At 43.2% G+C, this 21,870-nt stretch overlaps 2 protein-coding genes across 2 annotated transcripts; one reads left to right on the forward strand and one right to left on the reverse strand.

The window, feature by feature from the left end:
- Positions 1-4,181: 4,181 nt before the first annotated feature.
- On the forward strand, positions 4,182-7,852 carry rpl27 (ribosomal protein L27). Its single transcript, XM_083931168.1, has 5 exons — positions 4,182-4,234; positions 4,753-4,835; positions 6,205-6,374; positions 7,136-7,246; positions 7,766-7,852. Exons 2-5 carry the CDS (start codon positions 4,755-4,757, stop codon positions 7,812-7,814), a joined length of 411 nt encoding a protein of 136 aa, XP_083787294.1. The 5' UTR covers positions 4,182-4,234; positions 4,753-4,754; the 3' UTR covers positions 7,815-7,852.
- A 4,523-nt stretch (positions 7,853-12,375) lies between these two features.
- On the reverse strand, positions 12,376-21,497 carry rundc1 (RUN domain containing 1). Its single transcript, XM_083931742.1, has 5 exons — positions 20,983-21,497; positions 18,160-18,318; positions 15,862-16,060; positions 15,664-15,759; positions 12,376-14,500 (listed from the first exon to the last, which is right to left on the reverse strand). The coding sequence occupies exons 1-5, from the start codon at positions 21,373-21,375 to the stop codon at positions 13,635-13,637; spliced, it is 1,713 nt and encodes a 570-aa protein (XP_083787868.1). The 5' UTR covers positions 21,376-21,497; the 3' UTR covers positions 12,376-13,634.
- Positions 21,498-21,870: the final 373 nt, after the last annotated feature.

Below are 21,870 nucleotides of genomic sequence, written 5' to 3' on the forward strand. Positions count from 1 at the left end.
TGTTCACCTTTGGGCTCGTTTGTCTCTGTTTGTGCTTTGTGCACAACGTGAAATCCATGAATGAAGCTGAATCAGCTGAGTTTCTGGGATGAGGTTCAAATGTACAGCTCTTACACATGATAGAGATGAGCAGAAGTGTATTTTTCATTTAGTATAATCTATTTATGATCATATATTATTCATTTATATTCAGTGAACGTGGGAGAAACCGGAGCGCCCGGAGAAAACCTGTACACTTACCAATGTTGTGTCCCCGAGAGCTCAAGTCTTCACATACAGAGAGCTTCATGCTCCACTAGAGGAGACAGGAACCGCATCAGGAACAACCGGAGCTCAGAGCTGCAGGTGTTTGTGTTTTTTTTTCCATGTAAAGGTTTCAGTCTTTATATTCACTGAATGTGGGAGAAACCGGAGCGCCCAGAGAAAACCCTTAAAGTCATCCACATGTCACTTTAGACTGTGCTGGTGCGAGACTAGTTCATATCACTGAAGATCTTCCAGCCGAAGGTCCTGAAGATGTTAAAGCCAAGGATGGGTGGGTGGTGGCGAGTCACGTGGATTTTACATGGATTCTCTCCCTGTTTACACCGACGGCGTCTTTCTTCAGAGTAAAGTCAGAGAAACGTGGCTGAAACAAATCGTCAGGAGCTCAGAGCTGCATGTGTTTGTGTTTTTTTCCATGTTAAGGTTTCAGTCTTTATATTCACTGAATGTGGGAGAAACCGGAGCGCCCGGAGAAAACCTGTAAGGATGGGTGGGTGCTGGCGAGTCACATGGATTTTACATGAAGCAGACTTGGAATGATAGGAAACCGTGGTTGGGAAATATCCCCCTCTCTCCCTGTTTACACCTACAGCGTCTTTCTTCAGGGTAAAGTCAGAGAAACTAACTGAAACAAATCGTCAGGAGCTCAGAGCTGCATGTGTTTGTGTTTTTTTCTATGTTAAGGTTTCAGTCTTTATATTCAGTGAACGTGGGAGAAACCGGAGCGCCCGGAGAAAACCTGTACACTTACCAATGTTGTGTCCCCGAGAGCTCAAGTCTTCACATACAGAGAGCTTCATGCTCCACTAGAGGAGACAGGAACCGCATCAGGAACGACCGGGGCTCAGAGCTGCATGTGTTTGTGTTTTTTTCCATGTAAAGGTTTCAGTCTTTATATTCACTGAATGTGGGAGAAACCTGAGCGCCCAGAGAAAACCCGTACACTTACCAATGTTGTGTCCCCGAGAGCTCAAGTCTTCACATACAGAGAGCTTCATACTCCACTAGAGGGCCCGGAGAAAACCCTTAAAGTCAACGACATCGACGTCTTCTTTCAGGGTAAAGTCAGAGAAACGGGGCTGAAACAAATTCTCAGGTATACTGGAGCTGTCTGATCCCGTGCGTAGGAGCATTTTGCAGAATTCGATGTTGCCAGACCTGGTCTTTATTGCGACGGTACATTGCATACGGAGTAAAGGGTACGGCAGTGGGTCTATTACAGGTCGGGGGATATGGGAGAAAAATCTCAAGAGCATGCATCGCTACTTGAATTCCGATTTACATGATCTGAACTGCAATGATTTGATTGATTCTGAATTACAACGAGTTCATGGCAAACAGACCTGGATTTAAAAGAAACATTGAATTAAACTCCTGAGCATTCGATGCCAACATCAATCTTTATTTTTGAAGTTGTTGGTTCAGTTGTCGCTACAGTTGCCTGGGTGTTGATTCGCGTTGAGTAATGTTCTTAACATATCTGATGTATGCTCACGCATTTCCTTCACTGCGTCGTAGGGGATGACGTACCGAACCGGCTCCGCGGTGGTGCTCCCATTGTTGCAGCGGAGCGCGGCGTTGACGCTGTCTGCAACCACTTCACCAAACTTCCAGTTCAAGGGCTTTGAACTGGGACACTCCACTGGACCGTTGATGCCCAGATTCTCCGCAAAACTCTGAGAGAGTATGTCGCCCACACTGGACACAATCAGCTCCACGGGCACCTCTGCACTCCTTCTGCGCGCAAAGAACCAGGCTTTGGACAGCGACCAGATACAGTCTGTTAGCAGTTTCTGCGTGTGCCCTCTTTCTTGAAGTTGGCCTGATTTCAACAGCTCTAACTCACTGTTTGGCAAGCTTTTGAAGTATGATTCAAACAGTGGGCGAACAGTACCCACAACATCTGGCATCGATTCTACATTAAATCCTGCCATTTTTTTTGTCTTTTGTCCAGCTGATATGCCAAGTGTACTTAATAATTCAAGTATGTTAACAGTGCTGAATCACAACAAGAGTTATCTCAGGACGCCTTACGGAGTAGGTATAGATATATAATTCTGCTTAAAATATCTGCTGCCGTGGAAAAAATGTCTATCTGGTTGTTATTCCCTCAAGATATGTCTTTCTTTTTTCCTGAAAAAGAATTTGGATATGGAATATGCAAATATACACCGTTGTGACGTCAGATTCTAGAAGGCAGTAACTACCTCAGGTGGAAAGCCACGCCCCCTACATTTACATATTCATTGATGGAAGCTGAGCAGTGTTATTTATTAATTCAATTCAATTCAATTTTATTTATAGTGCCAAATCATAACAAAAGTTATCTCAGGACACTTAACAGACTAGGTAAAGACCACACTCTATGACTTATTTATGATTTACATAGACCCAACAATTCCCCCGTAGAGTACGGTGGCAACGAAAACCTTCCCTACAACAGACAGGAACGTCAGACAGACCCAGTTCTGTGGAGGACGGACGTCTGTCTGCACCGGTTGGGGAGGAAGAAAAGGAGAGAGAAGGAGAGAAAGACAGACACAAACACAGAGACAGAGATGCTTCCAGTACCTATAATAATATCTTTAGTAATGTGAATATGACTTATATGTCATGGCAGTTAATACAGCAGAATAGTAGAAACAAGCACAGCTAAGGTTATAGATTATAATAGAAGTGTCATGTAGGACCATGGCAGCAGGCACCACCACGATCAACAGAGACCTGCGAGATGACAAAGAACAAACAACTCCGCGGAAGAAATTGAATTAGTAACATGCATTGATGAGACATGAATGATACAGACAGAGAAGAGAGAAGCTCAGAGTATCAGGAAAAGCATAATCCCCCGGCAGACTGGGCCTATAGCAGCATAATTAAGCAGAACAAAATCAGCTTAAAAATAACAACATTGCTAAGGGCTCGTAAGCCCTAGCTGTAAGCTGTAATCAAAATGGAAAGTTTTAAGTTTACTCTTAAATATGGGGACAGTGCCTGCCTCCCGAATAACACTTGGGAGTTGTTCCACAGGAGAGGAGCTTGGTAGCTGAAGGCTCTGCCTCCACTACTACTTTTGGAGATTCTAGGAACGACAAGTAGCCCTGCATTCTCAGAGCGCAGTGATTTATTAAGGCAGGGGCTTTGCAACAAAAGCTGCTAGTTAGCTCGTAGTTAGCAACATTATCAACATTATCAACATAGCAAAGCTTGCGTTGTTTTTAAACGTCTCCATCATTTTCCAAACAGTGACAGCGAGTATCCTCAAATTCCCACGTACGTTCTGAGGGGCTTGTGCTCCCAGCTGTAGCTCGATGCTATTCAGTGAGCAGTGAGTGTGTTTGTGTGAGAGAGAGCTGTAACCTCAGATGGCTGTTTGTTTACTTTCACAGAGCTAAACTACAACAACAGGATATTAACAACAGAGAGAGGGGTCGTTGTCATAGTTACCTGGTGATACAGGGAGATAGGAACTTAAACGTGGCACCTCCTTTACCCACTTCTAAATAAAGAAATTTCATTCATTGTTCATTGTTATTATATCTTTATACCGTATATTCTAATTAAGAAAGGAGCTAATGTAACAAAACAAAATTCCCCCTGTGGATCAATAAAGTATTTATTAATATATATTTTGTAAATGCAGCACAATATTGGCATATATAAAATATATTGGAAATATTCAAAGACAGGTAGCCATCATCAGAATTGTTGTCCCTAGTAGCATTTCACCTATTCGTATTTATTTATTCATGCATTTATTTATAAAAAATCATAGAAAGAACATTTAAACAGCCGAGCGATGTGCTATTGTATTTTAAATACATAAAAAAACAAAACGGTCAGGACTTGTTACCATAGCTACGAGCAGAAAATCCCTTCCGGAAGTGACGTACATAGCTCGGTGGCGTCAAAGGTCACAAAAACCTCCTCGACTTCCTTTCCTGTTCGCGGAGGCAGTAGAACAGCATCAGTGAGTGAAACTTCCCTCCAAACTATCTTCAACCATCGCTCAAAATCTGACCAAACTAACAGCTTTTATCGTATCAACCTTACGAGAAACACTCACTTAGCCGAGACGAGTCTGTTATTTTCATGTATTTTTACTTTATAAAGGGAGAAAATGAGCGATTAATCCAGCGCTTCTTCGCCACCGTAGCGCTCATTTTCAACATGGCAGCTTCCTTCATGTTGACGCACTGTTAGCATTTAAACAGCCTGTTAAAGTCGCTAACTGCTCATGTTTAGACGGTGGATAACGCTGGCTGGCGTTATTTACAACTAAGCCAGCCGAAACTGTGCCCAAGGCTTGTGTAAAGAATACATTAAACATGTTACACTCTATGAATTGTCCTTTTCTGGATGCTAATGCTAGTTCAGCCGGCTAACCAGTCAGCAACAACGAGCCGAAATGTCGCGAACTTTGAGTGTTGTGGTAATTAAATTTGCTGAGGTGACGCATGAGTTTGATAATGTTTTCTATGTGGACAGACATGGGCAAGTTCATGAAGCCTGGGAAGGTGGTAATGGTCCTGGCTGGACGCTACGCCGGGCGCAAAGCTGTCATCGTCAAGGTAAAAAAACATGGCTTTGGGTGAATGCTATCTGCTGTTAAACGAGGCTGCAAAAAACATCAAATCTTACTGAATATGTATGTCTCCACAGCAGGTATATAGTAGTTAATGCACTGGCAGGGCTGCCATGATCATCTGCAAGGTATTTTAGATATGTACTTTTTTGTATTGTAAAGCAACCTATTACATACCCCGATTACACGACCTAGAGAACTCCTTCAGTTCCCTGATTATTTACAAATGTGAACAGAGTTCCTGGATTATTATCGGGTTCACGTCTGCACATGCCCCCCACTCCGCTGCAGTGGCTTTTGACTCGGAAATAGAAGAAACTAGGAAGCAAAGGCGTTAAACGAATAAGAGTGTTACCTTTAAACTGAGGGAGGACTTTGCCACGGCGAATAACATTACTACCAAGAAGACCGGTTTGTCTTAATTCAGTCAAAGTCGGCCGTTTTCCCTCGCTTGTTGTTGTCAAAGGCTGAAACTGATGTATTAATCAAGGCAACATTACACATTTTCTAATGTTGGGTTCAATTTTAGGGGTCAACAAATTTCATGTTGAAAAAATAGAATTATGTTGGTTTTTTTTCTCTGCTGTTAAACACAGTGGGGTTCATTTTAAATGAGGGGGAACAGGAGGGTTAAATGTTTGGTTCAGCATTGTTCAAGAACATTGGCAATGTTTACATGCATTAAATATACTGGGTTTTCCCCCATTCTAAAAAAGACAAAGTTCCCATTAAGCTGTCTACATGGCTAGAATGAAATAAGTGAACACTTTTCACCTTTGGCTTTATCAACCATGCAAACAGCTTTCCTCTTATTCCTTCAACCGCCTTTTTTAAGTGTTGATTTTGGGACATTTGCATATATCCCAAAATATGTGGGCATCCAAGTCTGTCACAGTGTCTTAAAGTAGATGTTTCATCCTCTGACTCGAAATGTGGGCTTTTTGGGGTCATGGATCTCTACCATAGCTGTACAAAGTGTTGGCTAGCATTACCGTAAACTCACAATCTGTGGCAAGCAACTGGTACGCGTATTCCCAACGCACCGTATCCATGTGCAAAGAAGGCTTTTAAAAATCAGCATATTCTACATCTCTTCATTGGAAAATGCTACACTTTGAAAAGGGTCTAATTACTAATATCCAAACTGAATAGGCTGTTTATATGAACTGTAGTTGATGATGAGAGCATCAAAAAAAAAGTCAAATTGATGACAACAGTAGTTGGTATCTTTGTAAATATGAAATGTCAAGTATGTGAAATTGCAGGAGTGATGTCCAAGCAGCTGTTTTTCTGTTGTGCATGTGTCGGTGTCTGCCTGGCATCACAGTCCCTATTTTATTCTTGTCTCTGTGCAGAACATTGACGATGGCACAACAGACCGTCCCTACAGCCACGCTCTGGTCGCAGGCATCGACCGCTATCCCCGTAAGGTGACCACCACCATGGGCAAGAAGAAGATTGCCAAGAGGTCCAAGATCAAGGCCTTCGTCAAGGTGTTCAACTACAACCACCTCATGCCCACCAGGTCAGTGTCTAAACATTCTTTCTTGTTAAATACGCTTTAAGCACTTATTCTCCAGCAATACAAATGTGGTGGTAGGCTGATAAAGCACTGATGACTTATGATGATGGACATGAAACTATCTTTGTGAAGTCTTGGTTGTAAAAGCTGAGCAGGTGTCAGAATACTCGTTGCTGCCCTGATTAAAAACTGTGGGCATGAAAGCGTAAAGAAAATTAAGCTCCATATCCCAAGTTGTGTTTTGTTAAGAAACGTCTATTTGTTGAGCTCCAAAATAATTTGTATGAGCTGCTGATTATGATGTAAAGCTAAAGACTCAACTGGTGAACAAAACAGTCTTCCCTCCAACTATGAAGCCATGTTTGTTTTTTCCTCCTGAATCTGCATTTTGATTCACGCATCTAGCAGGCGGCTGCTTCACCACGGCGTCTCTTGGTTCATGTCTCATTTAGAGCCAAATGTCATAAAACTAAGAAAAAAACAAACTCTGATACTTAAACTGATGGTTATAATAAGGTGTTTCTATCTCCAAGAGAATTAAATCAATAACAGAATGTAAATGAAAAACAAACTAACTATGATGTGTTTAACTCTATTTCTGTTGCTCCTATGAGCTGTCGACCTTAACACATCTCACATTAGAATAACAGGTTTTTAATAAGAGTATTTTGTTACAATAACATGCCACTAAAAGACGAGGACATTTAGTTTGTAAAACGGATATAAAAACCGATTAAACAATCGTTGCGCTCCGTCTCCTTCAGATACTCTGTGGATATTCCTCTGGACAAAACTGTCGTCAACAAGGACGTCTTCAGGGACCCTGCTCTCAAGCGCAAAGCCAGGCGGGAGGCCAAGGTCAAGTTTGAGGAGAGGTGAGTCCATGATGATTTTGATCTAATGTTCAGTGTTCAATCACAGCCACGTGTTTGGATTTGGACCCTTTTTTTTTTTTTTTTAGACCAATACGGATTACTTTAAAACACGTGGTGTGAAACATAAAACATTACATAATGTGAATGGATGAAAATGCGTGCATTCTAATACTCGTACGACAAGACTATGCTATGCCAGAAAAATATTAAGGTATAGAGACCTGGATATAGCGTTCAGGGTGGAGCCCGGTCCATTCCTATTAAGTTATTTAATTGTGCGGCTCTTCTAGGTGTTTTTAAATGTTACAGGATCAAATTCTGAGGGTGAAACAAGTCATTTCAGAGGGGGTGTGAAGCATGAAAAGATGTATCCACTAAATAACAGACATCTCTCGTGTTAATCAATGGGGAAAGGTCTTTTTGGTTTGTGTTGGTTCACTTTTGCCACATTTAAAGGTCCAGTTCAGTTGTTATCATCAGAGAAAATGTGCTCAACGTGTTTGTTGTGTTCTGTTTCAGGTACAAGACGGGCAAAAACAAGTGGTTCTTCCAGAAGCTCAGATTCTAACTTCACTCGGTTTCACAAATAAATGTTTAAAAAATGGACTTTCTGACTTTTGACTCTTTTATTGACCTTTTCTGTCTTTGATCTATATATGTTTAACATCTATCTGCTAAAATGGAGGTTGTGATCTTTACATTCAGCTGCTCTGGTTCCTATTGATTTACTTTGAAAGGGTCCTAACCACACAACCTTAAAGTCTTGGAAACTCAACACTTTTTATGGAATTTACACTTCTTTTTTTTGTCTTTTTTTTTAAAAAGAATTGACAAATTGATTTGTATTGCAATGCATTTTTATAACATCATTTTCTCACTTAGAAAGGTGTAATTTACAAATGATTATGTATTAACATTAAGTGGACTGTCAAAGTTCATGATAAAGGTTTATTTTAAATCTACAACAAAATTAAGACCCATATAGTTGCAGAATTTGAGACTGAGTAAGTTGTGAAAGCACTATCCACTTATTTAGTTTTTTAGTATTAATAGAAGAGCACAAGAAACAAAAGCTGTCCCTGCACATCCTTGGGTAACACGCATTTGTTCTCACTTTATTTATGCTTTACATAAAACACTAAAAGCACTGGGGGGGGGGGAAGATTTAAAATGTCATGTAAAACAAAAGATGGTTACAGTGCAGTTTACTGAAACCTTTTCAGTCTTGTTTACCACTACCACAGCAGACCTGCAGTTTTCTGGGAGTTTGCTCCAGATTTGTGAAGCATAAAGACTGAATACTGCCTTTCCCTGTTTAGTCCTGACTCTGGGGACAAGGAGCAGACCTGTCCCATGTTTAGTCCTGACTCTGGGGACACAGAGCAGACCTGTCCCATGTTTAGTCCTGACTCTGGGGACACAGAGCAGACCTGTCCCATGTTTAGTCCTGACTCTGGGGACACAGAGCAGACCTGTCCCATGTTTAGTCCTGACTCTGGGGACAAGGAGCAGACCTGTCCCATGTTTAGTCCTGACTCTGGGGACACAGAGCAGACCTGTCCCATGTTTAGTCCTGACTCTGGGGACACAGAGCAGACCTGTCCCATGTTTAGTCCTGACTCTGGGGACACAGAGCAGACCTGTCCCATGTTTAGTCCTGACTCTGGGGACACAGAGCAGACCTGTCCCATGTTTAGTCCTGACTCTGAGGACACAGAGCAGACCTGTCCCGTGTTTAGTCCTGACTCTGGGGACACGGAGCAGACCTGTCCCATGTTTAGTCCTGACTCTGGGGACACAGAGCAGACCTGTCCCATGTTTAGTCCTGACTCTGGGGACACAGAGCAGACCTGTCCCATGTTCAGTCCTGACTCTGGGGACACAGAGCAGACCTGTCCCATGTTTAGTCCTGACTCTGGGGACACGGAGCAGACCTGTCCCATGTTTAGTCCTGACTCTGGGGACACAGAGCAGACCTGTCCCATGTTTAGTCCTGACTCTGGGGACAAGGAGCAGACCTGTCCCATGTTTAGTCCTGACTCTGGGGACACAGAGCAGACCTGTACCATGTTTAATCCTGACTCTGGGGACACAGAGCAGACCTGTCCCATGTTTAGTCCTGACTCTGGGGACACAGAGCAGACCCGTCCCATGTTTAGTCCTGACTCTGGGGACACAGAGCAGACCTGTCCCATGTTTAGTCCTGACTCTGGGGACACAGAGCAGACCTGTCCCATGTTTAGTCCTGACTCTGGGGACACAGAGCAGACCTGTCCCATGTTTAGTCCTGACTCTGGGGACACAGAGCAGACCTGTCCCATGTTTAGTCCTGACTCTGGGGACAAGGAGCAGACCTGTCCCATGTTTAGTCCTGACTCTGGGGACACAGAGCAGACCTGTCCCATGTTTAGTCCTGACTCTGGGGACACAGAGCAGACCTGTCCCATGTTTAGTCCTGACTCTGAGGACACAGAGCAGACCTGTCCCGTGTTTAGTCCTGACTCTGGGGACACGGAGCAGACCTGTCCCATGTTTAGTCCTGACTCTGGGGACACAGAGCAGACCTGTCCCATGTTTAGTCCTGACTCTGGGGACACAGAGCAGACCTGTCCCATGTTCAGTCCTGACTCTGGGGACACAGAGCAGACCTGTCCCATGTTTAGTCCTGACTCTGGGGACACGGAGCAGACCTGTCCCATGTTTAGTCCTGACTCTGGGGACACAGAGCAGACCTGTCCCATGTTTAGTCCTGACTCTGGGGACAAGGAGCAGACCTGTCCCATGTTTAGTCCTGACTCTGGGGACACAGAGCAGACCTGTACCATGTTTAATCCTGACTCTGGGGACACAGAGCAGACCTGTCCCATGTTTAGTCCTGACTCTGGGGACACAGAGCAGACCCGTCCCATGTTTAGTCCTGACTCTGGGGACACAGAGCAGACCTGTCCCATGTTTAGTCCTGACTCTGGGGACACAGAGCAGACCTGTCCCATGTTCAGTCCTGACTCTGGGGACACAGAGCAGACCTATCCCATGTTTAGTCCTGACTCTGGGGACACAGAGCAGACCTGTACCATGTTTAGTCCTGACTCTGGGGACACAGAGCAGACCTGTCCCATGTTTAGTTTGGTGAGGTTGTGGTTTCACAGTGAAAGAAACATTACTTCATGTGGATATTTTGTGAAACTGTGTGGTGGTCAGCACTGTCGCCTCACAACAAAAGGTTTGCCGGTTCGAATCCCAGCTGGGGCCCTCCTGTGTGGAGTTTGCATGTTCTGCGTGGGTTTTCTCCGGGTTCTCCGGTTTCCTCCCACAGTCCAAAGACATGCAGGTGTTTGGTTAATTGACGACTCTAAATTGCCCGTAGGTGTGAATGGTTGTCTGTCTCTGTGCGTCTCTGTGACCTGCGACAGACTGTAGTCCTGTCCAGGGTGGACCCCGCCTCATGCCCGATGTCAGCTGGGATCGGCTCAAGCCCCCCACGACCCCGACAATCGGTTGAAGATGAATGAATTAATGTTTAGATGCAGGAATCATCTGTCGGTTTCGTTTGAAACCGCCTGATGACATCAACTCTTCCTGGCCAAGGCTGGAAGCATCTCTGGACTGTAAAATAATTGTAATCTCACTCAATAATTTTGCCACGATCCAAATCAGTGTCGGTTTTCTGAATCCCATCTTTATTTCATCTTTCATTTATTTGAATCAATGTTTAAATATTGTTAATTTAAAGAAAACAATAGAGGTCTCATTGAGGATGTTTGAATCAAATCTAAATGTTTAATGTGTTTGAGAGAAAATAGACCCGTGAGCAGCAGTGGTCCATTTAATGTTTACAGCTGCAGGTACATTAAACATGATTTAAAAAACTAAAACACAGTTCATATGTCCCAATATGTGTGATTAAAGAGATTTAAATAAAAATATCAAACAGCACATTTCAATGACTAAGTGTGTGTTGTTCTGTATGTTCTAGAGCTGAGCTAAAACACGCTATTAAATAAATACATTCACATTAATCACAACAAAACTGGGGAAGATAAATGTCGCTACATTTACTAAACGTAGCTCGAACAGAACACGTTTGCGTTTACACAGTAACATCAAATAAATGCTAAAATGTGTCTCCGATCCAAACGCGGTGGTGTTTTCGCTCACGTTGGTCCAGAACGCTGACGTTTGAATCCGAGAAACAGCGACACACACAAACTACGCCTCAGTTTAACAGCGTCTGGTTTCTACATTCATTTAAGGGCCCGTGCTTTAACACAAACTGAACCTTTTATATCCCACTGTCACGGTCCAGACGAGATGAGAGGCATTTGCTGCATTTGACGACGCCGTATCAGAGCCTTTGTAGGTTAAAAATAAAACTACAGAGCCGGGGAACGGGTTTTATTCAGAGAAAGAACCTGGATATTCTCTGAGACGATAAAGATACAGACATTTTCTGATTTAAAGCAGCAAATTTATGAGGAAACACTGGGAAACTCTGTGTTAAATATCAGTAAACAAAGAAATCAGTTGTTTTCTGATATTAAAGCCACATTAATGAGAATAAACTGGGATATTCTGTGATAAATATCAGTAAACAAAGAAAGAAATCAGTTGTTTTCTGATATTAAAGCCACATTAATGAGAATAAACTGGGATATTCTGTGATAAATATCGGTAAACAATTAAAAACTGATATTTTCTGAGGTTATAAAGTCGTAATTCAGCTTGAAAAATCACAAATTTTTATCATTACATTATTTTAAATTAAATTATAAAGTAATATATTTGTGGGAAAGACAAAAGTTTTGATATTAAAGCCACATTAATGAGAAAAAACTGGGATATTCTGTGTTAAATATCAGTAAACAAAGTCTTAATTCAGCTAGAAAAAGACTAATTTTCATCATTACATTATTTTAAATTAAATTATAAAGTAATACTTTTGTGTGAAAGTAAAAAAGTTTTGATATTAACTGAGATATTAATATTAATGAGAAAAAACGGGTATATTTGTGATAAATATCAGTAAACAATTAAAAACTGAGCTTCTCTGAGATTATAAAGGTTATAGGGCTTGGGAAAAAACTATTTTGTATTATTAAATTATTATAAAGTAAAACATTTGTGTGAAAGAAATCAGGAGTTTTCTGATATTAAAGCCGCGTTAATGAGAAAAAACTGGGATATTCTGTGAGATTGAAGTGGAAAATCTAAAAGAAAAAAGTCACAAATTAACAATGAAATAAATAGGATATTTTCTGAGATTATAAAGTCAAAAATGTGTTTTAAAAACAAAAAAAAAAACACATTTTCTGATACTAAAGTCACAAATCTAGGACACAAGGACACAATGGGATAGGCCGTGAAACTGATGTAATACTTTTGCAAAAACCTTTTTTTTCCCTCGTAATTGTTTTTTTTTTGTGAGTTTTTAGTCTCAGAGAATATATTGAAGTGTTTTTGTTGTAAATATTTGTAATTTTCTTGTAAATGTCTCACTTTAATCTCAGAGGAAATCTGAGTTTATGCTCTGAATATTACCCGACTCCGTAATTATTCAAAACATCCTACACTGGCTAACACTGATGCAAATGCCCCGTCTTATTCGAAACACACAATTTTACCGTCATTTCCTCTATAATGTCACGACACCTGGAGCAGGAGATCAGCAGCGGTTCATACGGAGTTCAACACAACGTGCGAGAAGCGAATCGGTGTCCGATTTTTAAAAAAAGTGGAGCCGCTAGAGACAACGTTACGCGACACGTTAACTCCGGCCCAGTGCGTCACCGTGGAAACACCACACGTTTGATTTCAAAGTTGACCTGAGTGCTTTACGACCGACCCATCTGCTACACGCGATCCAGCACCGAAATAATAATAAACGCCGTAACGGAAGTTGCCGAACGTTTCACTGAAAACGTCATGAGCTCTCGTTACTGTGCGGAAGCCACAGTATTGAGTCCGGAGCGCGTTACAGTACGGATTACTGTACACTCCCAGCTGCTCTCTGTGCCGCGTAGGTAAGGACACTATCACGCACACGGGGTCGTAATACGGTATGATGAGCACAGGTCGCAAAGGTCAGGAAGGCGCCTCTAAACACGAGGTAATCTCCATTCTAAGGCAGGTTTACAGTACGAGTAGCATTTTTGCATCTTAAATAGTGGGATACGCAGATTACGGTTGAAGCTCACGCGACTTAATCATCCATGCATGTACTGTAGACGTCACACACTTTACGGAAGATGGGTGGCTGCTTAAAACACCGTGAAAAGGTTACACACTCGAAGCACGGACCCATGCTTTTGGTCCTGAACGCCAGGTTAGAGCAGCGGAGTTCAGCTGATGAAATACTTCTGAGGCTGATGTTTGGTCGGTTGAGGTGCTCTCAGAAAGCGTCCTTGATGTTCTTCAGCTGCCGCACGGCCAGGTCCACTGGGAGGTTAAACTTGAGGTGGCTGATGCGGCCCAGGATTCGCAGGGCTCCCTCGAAGCCGGTCTGGGCCATGTAGCTCCAGGACTGGTAGTGCGGGTGGATTAGAGTCCCGGACTTGCACAGCAGGTTGAGCCACGACACCAGCCGCTGCTCGTTCAGCGCCATGCACACCAGCGCTTTGAACTCCGTGTCCGGTCCGCGTTTGTAGCGCCCGTGCTCCTTCAGCACAGTGTGAACGGCCCACAGCAGAGACTGTTTCGGGGTGACGGTGACGGGGCCGCCCCCTACGGGCAAGCTGAAGGACTGCGAGAGCTGGCGGGCCGGTGTCTCCACAAACGCCTTGCCGTTCTTGGAGTGGTAGTATTTCACAAAGAGTTCCCACGGGTGCATTGTCTGTGGGGCTGGTGTGTAAGGCAGCAGGCAGGAGATGGGCGCCAGCACCAGGCTCATGGTCTGGGAGGGCGAGAAGAGGCCGTGAGCCAACAAGTCTTTCAGAGCGAATGCCAGCTCCTTCCTCACGGACGACGTCAGCTCGTCTCGGGGTCCCAGCGCCGAGTTGCTGGTGTAGTTGACGACGTGTTCGAGGGAGGGCTGTCTGCACGAGCCCAGTACGCGCACCTTGTCTACGGCGGCCTCCAGGCGCTGCAGCAGGGGCCCGTAGTCCTGCAGCGGCGACGACTCCTGAGGCCACATGTTCTGAGGAAGGTGGCCGGGAGCGCAGCCGAACTGGCTCGCGGCGAAGATCTGCAGCACGGCGAGGGCCTTCTGGATCAGCTGCAGGCCGGTCTCTCGCATCTTCTGGGCCTGCTCTGGGTCCACTGCAGTGAGGGAGGAAGAACCAGAAGAATATACTGATACTGGACACAACACCGGTGGTAACAGTTGTTTTGCAGGATCTAGCCTCGCAAGACCATCCTGATCTCTGTTGTATTTTACTCTCAGATCAGTCTGCTAACGTGCGGCAGAGAAAATTTGGAGAAGTTTGGCGACTGAACCAATCAGTGTTGGTTTTGAGGCGGATTTAAGTGAAACGAGAAGCGACTGTTGTGTGTAAACTACATGGCGGCTTCCACAGATGAGATGAGCAGCTATGGAGCAAACTCTTTTTTCTCTGGATCCTTCTGTTGAATATGGACCAGCTCCTGAAATTGGGCCTTTGATCCGTTAATTCATGTTTCATAAACGGAAAATATCCCTTACCAACATGTTTACTTTCTGAGCTTTGCCTCGATGCTGTTAGTACGTCATACGCATCAGCAACCAGTATTTCAGCCCCTTCCTAAAAGATCTCCAACCGAGAGTTCCCAGATGGAGATGCTGAGCAAATGAGAATTACATTTCTCAGCTTTGCTTTAACGCTGTTAGCACGTTGATCTGATTGGTTCATTCGGCGCGTATGTTGGTGATAGACAGATAGTTTATCCAATCAGCAACCAACATTTTTTAACCCCCTTCCCAAAAGATCTCCAAACTAGAGTTCCCAGATGGATCTGCTGAGCAAATCAATCCATCTAGTGGAGTCAGGTTAACTACTCGCGCCAATGCACGACCGAAATAACCACTGTTGTTGTTTGTGCCTGTTGTGGAAGTCCCAGATATGTTGGAAACTCAAACACCGTAGTGTCTGGGTTAAAGACATCATCCAGAGGAACATACAGCTCTGTGAATGAAGCTGCTGGTTCTACCGCTGAAGTGCACATTTAGTCCTGATTTAATCGCAATAAACAGATCGAATGTACGCCGGAATAACTACATCATAACGACGATTTGTAAAAAAGTCTGAATTCGTGCTTTATTGCGTCTGTCCGCAAGATTACAAGCAAACAACTTTTAAAATGTATGTTTTCTGAATGGAGTCTGGACCACTGACTATGGAGAAGAACCTCATACACCACCACTGTCCCTCTACGATGTATTAAATGCACGTGTTTGCGTCGTTCACGTCTCGCCGTTGACTTATTAGAGTTTGATATGAACTGACCTTTCTTCTTCACTCCTGGGTTTCTGGCGTTGCTCCCTGATGCTTGTGGCTGCTGGCTGTGTGCACCGTCTGATAAGAGAGGGTTCCCCACTTCATCTTTTGAAAGGAGAAGCAAAGTCATTCATTAAACCAATAAAAAAACAAAAGACGCAGGCACTGCGATGAGACAGGTGCGCTGTATCGGAGACTGTATGTTACCCTGGATGAAGTTGATGAACATCTCCAGGTCCCTGATCTGGGTTTTGAGCTGATCCACCAGCTGCTCTTTGACCCTGGCGGGGTTCACGATCTGAGCAATGGCGGCGTCCACTCTCTGTCTCAGCTCCTCGGGCGACAAGTTCCCGATGTCCTCGTTCAGGTTCACGTCCAGCTTTTTGATCAACTCGTCAATGATGACCTGGGAATGTAAAGAATAAACTTACAATAGGCTTTCCTCGTTTCAAAAGTCAAAATGATCTGCGTCCACACAAGTGTTTGAGGAAGTAGAGTGTCTGACGTTACTCTATGGTTAAACATCTTGGATGTATACGTTGAAATTTGGAGTAATGGCGAAAGATTTATTAGCTTGGACCACCAACAAGGTGGACATAAGACAGTAATGGCGGTGGAAAATGCAAATTTGGAATCGCTGCAAACATATCAGAGCGGTACGTAGCATTAAACATCTCCAGGAGGAAGCCGAGAAGTACGCACACAAGAAAGGAAGAAATCCCAAGAGCTATGTCAGTTTACCTAACTGACAACACTGACTGACATGCGTCATCTTTTCCAAAGGTCACAGTTCCTGCACGTCCAGACTGAAACGCAACCCTGAGTTCTCAAACTGAACTGAAGCCAGCAGCATTTACACACGCCCCTGCTGTAGGGGCTTGGAAACGCTAGAGTAGAGTGGGCGTGAGGCGTAAACGTAGCAGAAAATAGGAAAATTAGCGATGTAGATGCAGCCTAAAGTCTGTTAAGACTAAAGGTTTGTGACGTGACGAGTTGAAACTTGCAACTACCGTATTTTCCGGATTATGAGTCGCAGCAGCTAACAAATGCATGATGAAGAAGAATAAACCGTATAAAAGTCACATATATTTGGGTCCGTGCTCTGATAGAGAGGCGATTGGGATGAATGAAGCAGTAACACCAAGAAGGTCCTTCCGCAAAGTAATTTATATTCATCGCCCTGGCAACTGCTTGGGCGTTGAGACATAACTGCACCGTTGAACCGTTTGGGAACTTGTTCCTCTAGCTGTGACCATCTAGCTTTTAGACCCGCGATCAGCTTTTTTTGTTTTCTTCATTGCAGTTATCCTCCGCTTTTCTCCACTCCCTCACAAGTTTCTCGCTCACTCCAAACTTTCTTTCGGCTGCTTCAACTGCCTCAAACCAAACCAAAACAACAGGCTGCTGCTGCCAACGGTCTGAGTGAGGGAGAGGGAGAGAGGCCTCTTTATGGCTGAGGCCTCATTAGGCCAACATAGTGAAGCTTGGGCCAAGAGTCTTCAATCAGCTTTGGTCAATCAGCCAATCAAGGTTCAGGAACAGCAAGGCAGCCTGGGGTACTTGGGGAGCAGAGAGACACGTTAGTACAATACTAACACCAGCAGAGGGAGCGCATAACAACCGTTTTCTGCTGCATATTTCACCACTTACGCTTGTAATCTGCAGAATATGAGTTTCTTTTTAGGGGCATTGGTGTTCAGTCATTCTCGGTTGTCTTTATAAGTTGATGTTTAAATTGTAAATTTCCAGTGGTACAGGAATAATTGGAGTAGCACACACTGGCACACAAGCCTAGAGCGCCCTCTTGTGGCTGTCAGTGTGAAAAATCAAGAACATGTGAAATGATATATTTTAATGTATAAGTCGCACCTGAGATTAAGGTTGCAGGACCAGCCAAACCATGGAAAAAAGTCTGCCTTATGGTCCATAAAATACGGTACTTGCAACGTGCACAAGTCTGAAACCTGCCCGTTTACGCCGATTAGACAAGTTGCCAGGGCTCTTTGTGCTTCTGTTCCAACTTTTGACTTTTCAGGCTTTTTTTGCGTAGCTGGGTTTATTTTGCAGCATCTTAAAATATAAATGAGGACAGAGGTAGTGAGATACTAGCTCTAGCTGCGCTTCTAGTAGTAATGAAACGGTGAAAATACCGTTTTATTTCTCTGATTCGCTGCTTTGTTCTCGGTTTCAGCGCTCCCTCTCTTCATTTATTCTCTAGCTCTCTCTTTTTCTCATTCTCTGGTAGACATATCAGTCAATCTGCACGTTTTAAAAGGACAGGAGTGATAAACCGTATGTTTAAAAAGCAGGTTTTAAATGAATTATCCATCTATGTGCGAAACACTGAAGCCTGTAGCATTTTTAAGAAAAGACTGGTTACACCTGATCTGAGCAGGTGAACGCCACATTATGTGCTCGACACGACCGACACCCAGGTTGAAATCATTTAGATTTCACACAAGCTTATTTTTTTTCCCCTGCGTCAGTACATTTCCACAATCCCACCTTCTGTCTCTCCATGACGACAGACTGTGGCAGCGAGTCGTAGCTGCCCTCCTGATAGGCGAAGCGCTCCAGATCATCCAGCTGTGTCTTCAGTTGGAAAATTAGATCCTTCTGTTTTTCCCTCTGAGCCTCCAGGCGCTCCCTCTTCTCCCTCTCACTCTGACGGGAGAAACAACATACACCATGATTTTTACAGACACACAGAGAAAGAGAGAGAGAGAGAGAGTGGAGTGACCACAACGCCACAGTGAACCAGGCGTACTAGATCTTTGCTTCTGATACCAATATTAATATTTAACATCGTAAGGGAGTCACATTTCTTTGCAAAAAAGTGAAAATTTAATTAAACAGTCTTGCAACTTTCTGCAGTCAAAGAGATGGATTTGGATTTCTTGAAGAGGTCTGTACGGTAGACAGCGCCTCCCGTTTAGAGAAGCAGGCAGGAAGCTAAGACATGTACTGTACTGCTGTGGTAAATGTATTTCAGACACCCACATAAAAAGTTAATTTGGGTGTGTTCTAAGAAGATTTTCCGAGCTTAACCTTGCTATCAGGCGGCCATATTTAAGTTTACAAAAAAGGGAACTGTGGCCGTTCTTTGCGCTCGCCAAAGACACCAGACTCCATTCACAAAAACAGTGATTTTAGACCGCGGCACCAGAAGTCGCCGCTCCACCACCGCCTCGATCGGTTAGTTTGTTTGTGTTTTTGTTTGACTTTGGCGTTTAAAAGGGTCAGGAACTAACAAAAACAAACTAACAGATCAAGGCAGCTGCAAACCAGCAGCTTGTGTTTTCTGCGGGGTTGAATTACTGCGTTTTGCCAAAGGAGTCTGGTGGCTTTGATGAGAGCACAGATAACTGAGTCCCCCCTCAACGTAAACAGTAAAGCTCAGAAAATATTCAAAATAAAGCGTATACTTTAAATGATCACGATTCTTTTAGGCAGGTCTTTTATTAACGAGACTAAAAACACATTTGCATACATTGCTTAGCTTCGTACTTGTCCTCCATAACCCCACTTCCCTTTAAGATGCCTTAAAGTTCGTCACATACTACATCTTTTAGTACTTGCGTCACGACATTTGCACAAAAACACACAAACCAAAAGAGACGTCGGGTGTCATACTCACCAGATCCCCCTGCAAGTAAAGCATGCGGCAAGGAAGAAACAACATGAAAAGACCTTTTAGGGTGTGGAGTAAGCTGAGAGGTGAATCCACACAGTTATTACGTGAGACTTTACTTCAGTTGGGGCTAAATGTAAAGAGGCAGGGGAGTCAACAATGGCAGGTTGCGTTAACATGGTTGTGTACACACAGAAGCCTTTATTAAACAGATAGTGATCTGCCGGAGGCATTGCCATTGAGCCCGGAGCGGCTGGAGAGTCAACACAAACACAACAGTTTCCAGCAGAGATAAGAGATCAGTGGGAACACAGCGGCGGCCTCGAGCGTGACGCAGCGAGCGTGACTCTTTTAATCAGTTTGAATCAGAAACCTCACAGCGGCTGAGGTGAGTCACGTCAGGGTTCAACACCACAGAGACTCGCCGTGCATGCGTGCGTCTATATTTATACATACGCACGTTTGTTAGTGAGTACAAAGTGTCAGATCAGTGTGTCAATTGTCAACTATTTTGATAGGTTATTAATCGATTTGAGTGTTTTTGAATGAAAAAAGATGTGTGTATTTTCTGACATTTCCTCTTTTATGAAAAGAAACTGAATATCTTTTGAGTTGTGGACAAAATAAGACACTTGAGGACGTCATCCTGTGCACTGATCCACATTTTCTGACTTTTTCTTGATCAAACAACTAACGGAGAAAATACAAATTGATACACAATGAAAACAATAATTAGTCACAGCCCTACATTCATTACCAATTGATCTGATGATTCTTTTTTTTATCAAATTTTAATTTAAAATGTCAAAATATAATGAAACATATATCATTTTTGTCCAGTTAACGGTCTTAAACACAGAAATGTGCGGTCACGTGAGACAAAGAAAAGCACCAAAGAGGCTTTAAGTAAAGACTGTTCATCTGTAAACAATCGATAATCTGAATAATGGAGGATTCTTTTTCTGTGATTTTCTAATTATTTACTATAAATATAACAGGGATAACAAGGGATATAAGGGACATTATTATTATTATTATAAAATTATTATTTATAAATTATAACTACATTTAGGATTTCTTTTTAATAACAAACTAACAATTTCACATATACAACAAATCAGACATGTACTCAACATAGGAAATAAATAAATATAACTGGGTATAAATACACTTCTGTAAAACATATCATATATATATTTTATATAATTTAAATATTCTACTATTTAATCTTGACACCTGACATCATTGCCTTGCATAAACCTGAGTGTGTATTCAGAAAATGAGAAAATAATCAACATTTTTGCTTTTATCACGTATTAATTTTACACAAAAATAGACTTTAATATGTTATTATTACATATAGACTAATTATTTACTATAAATATTAAATGATAACAAGGGATATAAGGGACATTATTATCATTATTATTATTATGCATTATACTATAATAATTTTAAAATCATTATTTATAAATGATAACTACATTTAGAATTTATTTTTAATAACAAACTAACAATTTCACATATACATAAACAACATAAAATAAAAAAATAAAATAAATATAACTGGGCATAAATACACTTCTGTAAAACCAATCATATATATATTTAATATAATTTAAGATATTGTGACACCTGTTTAACCCTGAGTGTGTGGGGTCACGGTGGTTGTATTTTGCGGGACCCTGAAGCCTCACCGAGTTCTCCAGCTGCGCGGCGTCCGGAGCCCGGCAGCCCACCACATGCGGACAGCCCCTGAAGGCGAACTCCTCCAGCTCGGCCAGCATCCGCTCCTTCTCCTCGCTCTGGGCGTGAACGATCTGCTTCAGTCGGAACTGAACCTGGGCGAAGTGCGAGGTGAGGGCGAGGAGAGAGGAGTTCAGCGAGTCCTGCTCCTCCTCCAGCTTCTCCAGCCGGGCGGCCATTTCCTCATCAGTGGCCGAGGATGAGGCTCTTTGCTTCGGCTGACCAACGCTCCTGCTCCCGCTCTCATCCTCGGGACTGGCCACAGCGCCGACCGGTGCCCATCGCTCCCCTGCGCCGGCGAACGCAGCCTCGCTGTCCGAGGCTGACAGCTCCTCCGTGGACATGTCTGTCAACTCCAGCCGTTAAACTAAGTCTCCGGTTAACGATCAGTCAGTCCCCGGTGCGTCCGTTCCTGACGCTGCGCAGAAAACAACACGGATCACCGCCGGAGGAACAGGTGCGGCGCCATCTTGGGAAGGCTGATTCAGACGTCAAGACGGAGTGACGTCAAGCGTACGGGGCGAATACCGGAAGTCCAGCGCGTTTGGCTTCACAATAAAAGCCGCCATAGTGTCAGAATCAGCTTAAATAGCCAAGTATCCACACAGACACGGAATTTAACATCGGTAGGTGTTCACTCCCTCAAACAGGTATATAGAATATACACTAAGTACGCATAAGTATATAAATATACAGACATCAGAATCAGCTTTATTCGCCATGTATGTGCAAAACATATAAGGTTCAGAAAATAATAATACATTTCTCCCCATCGGGGAATCGAAACCCGGTCTTCCAAATATGTGCAAACATACAAGGAATTTGACACTTTTTTTTCT

The sequence above is a fragment of the Echiichthys vipera genome (genome assembly GCF_963691815.1).
Source record: "Echiichthys vipera genome assembly, chromosome: 17".
NCBI classification, from domain to species: domain Eukaryota; kingdom Metazoa; phylum Chordata; class Actinopteri; order Perciformes; family Trachinidae; genus Echiichthys; species Echiichthys vipera.

Coding starts and splice junctions, on each gene's coding strand:
- rpl27 (XM_083931168.1), top strand. CDS start 4,755: ATGGGCAAGTTCATGAAGCCTGGGAAGGTGGTAATGGTCCTGGCTGGA. Junction 4,836..6,204: donor GCAAAGCTGTCATCGTCAAG/GTAAAAAAACAT, acceptor GTCTCTGTGCAG/AACATTGACGATGGCACAAC. Junction 6,375..7,135: donor AACCACCTCATGCCCACCAG/GTCAGTGTCTAA, acceptor CGTCTCCTTCAG/ATACTCTGTGGATATTCCTC.
- rundc1 (XM_083931742.1), bottom strand. CDS start 21,375: ATGTCCACGGAGGAGCTGTCAGCCTCGGACAGCGAGGCTGCGTTCGCC. Junction 16,061..18,159: donor TCGTCATGGAGAGACAGAAG/GTGGGATTGTGG, acceptor TTACATTCCCAG/GTCATCATTGACGAGTTGAT. Junction 15,760..15,861: donor GTTCATCAACTTCATCCAGG/GTAACATACAGT, acceptor TCCTTTCAAAAG/ATGAAGTGGGGAACCCTCTC.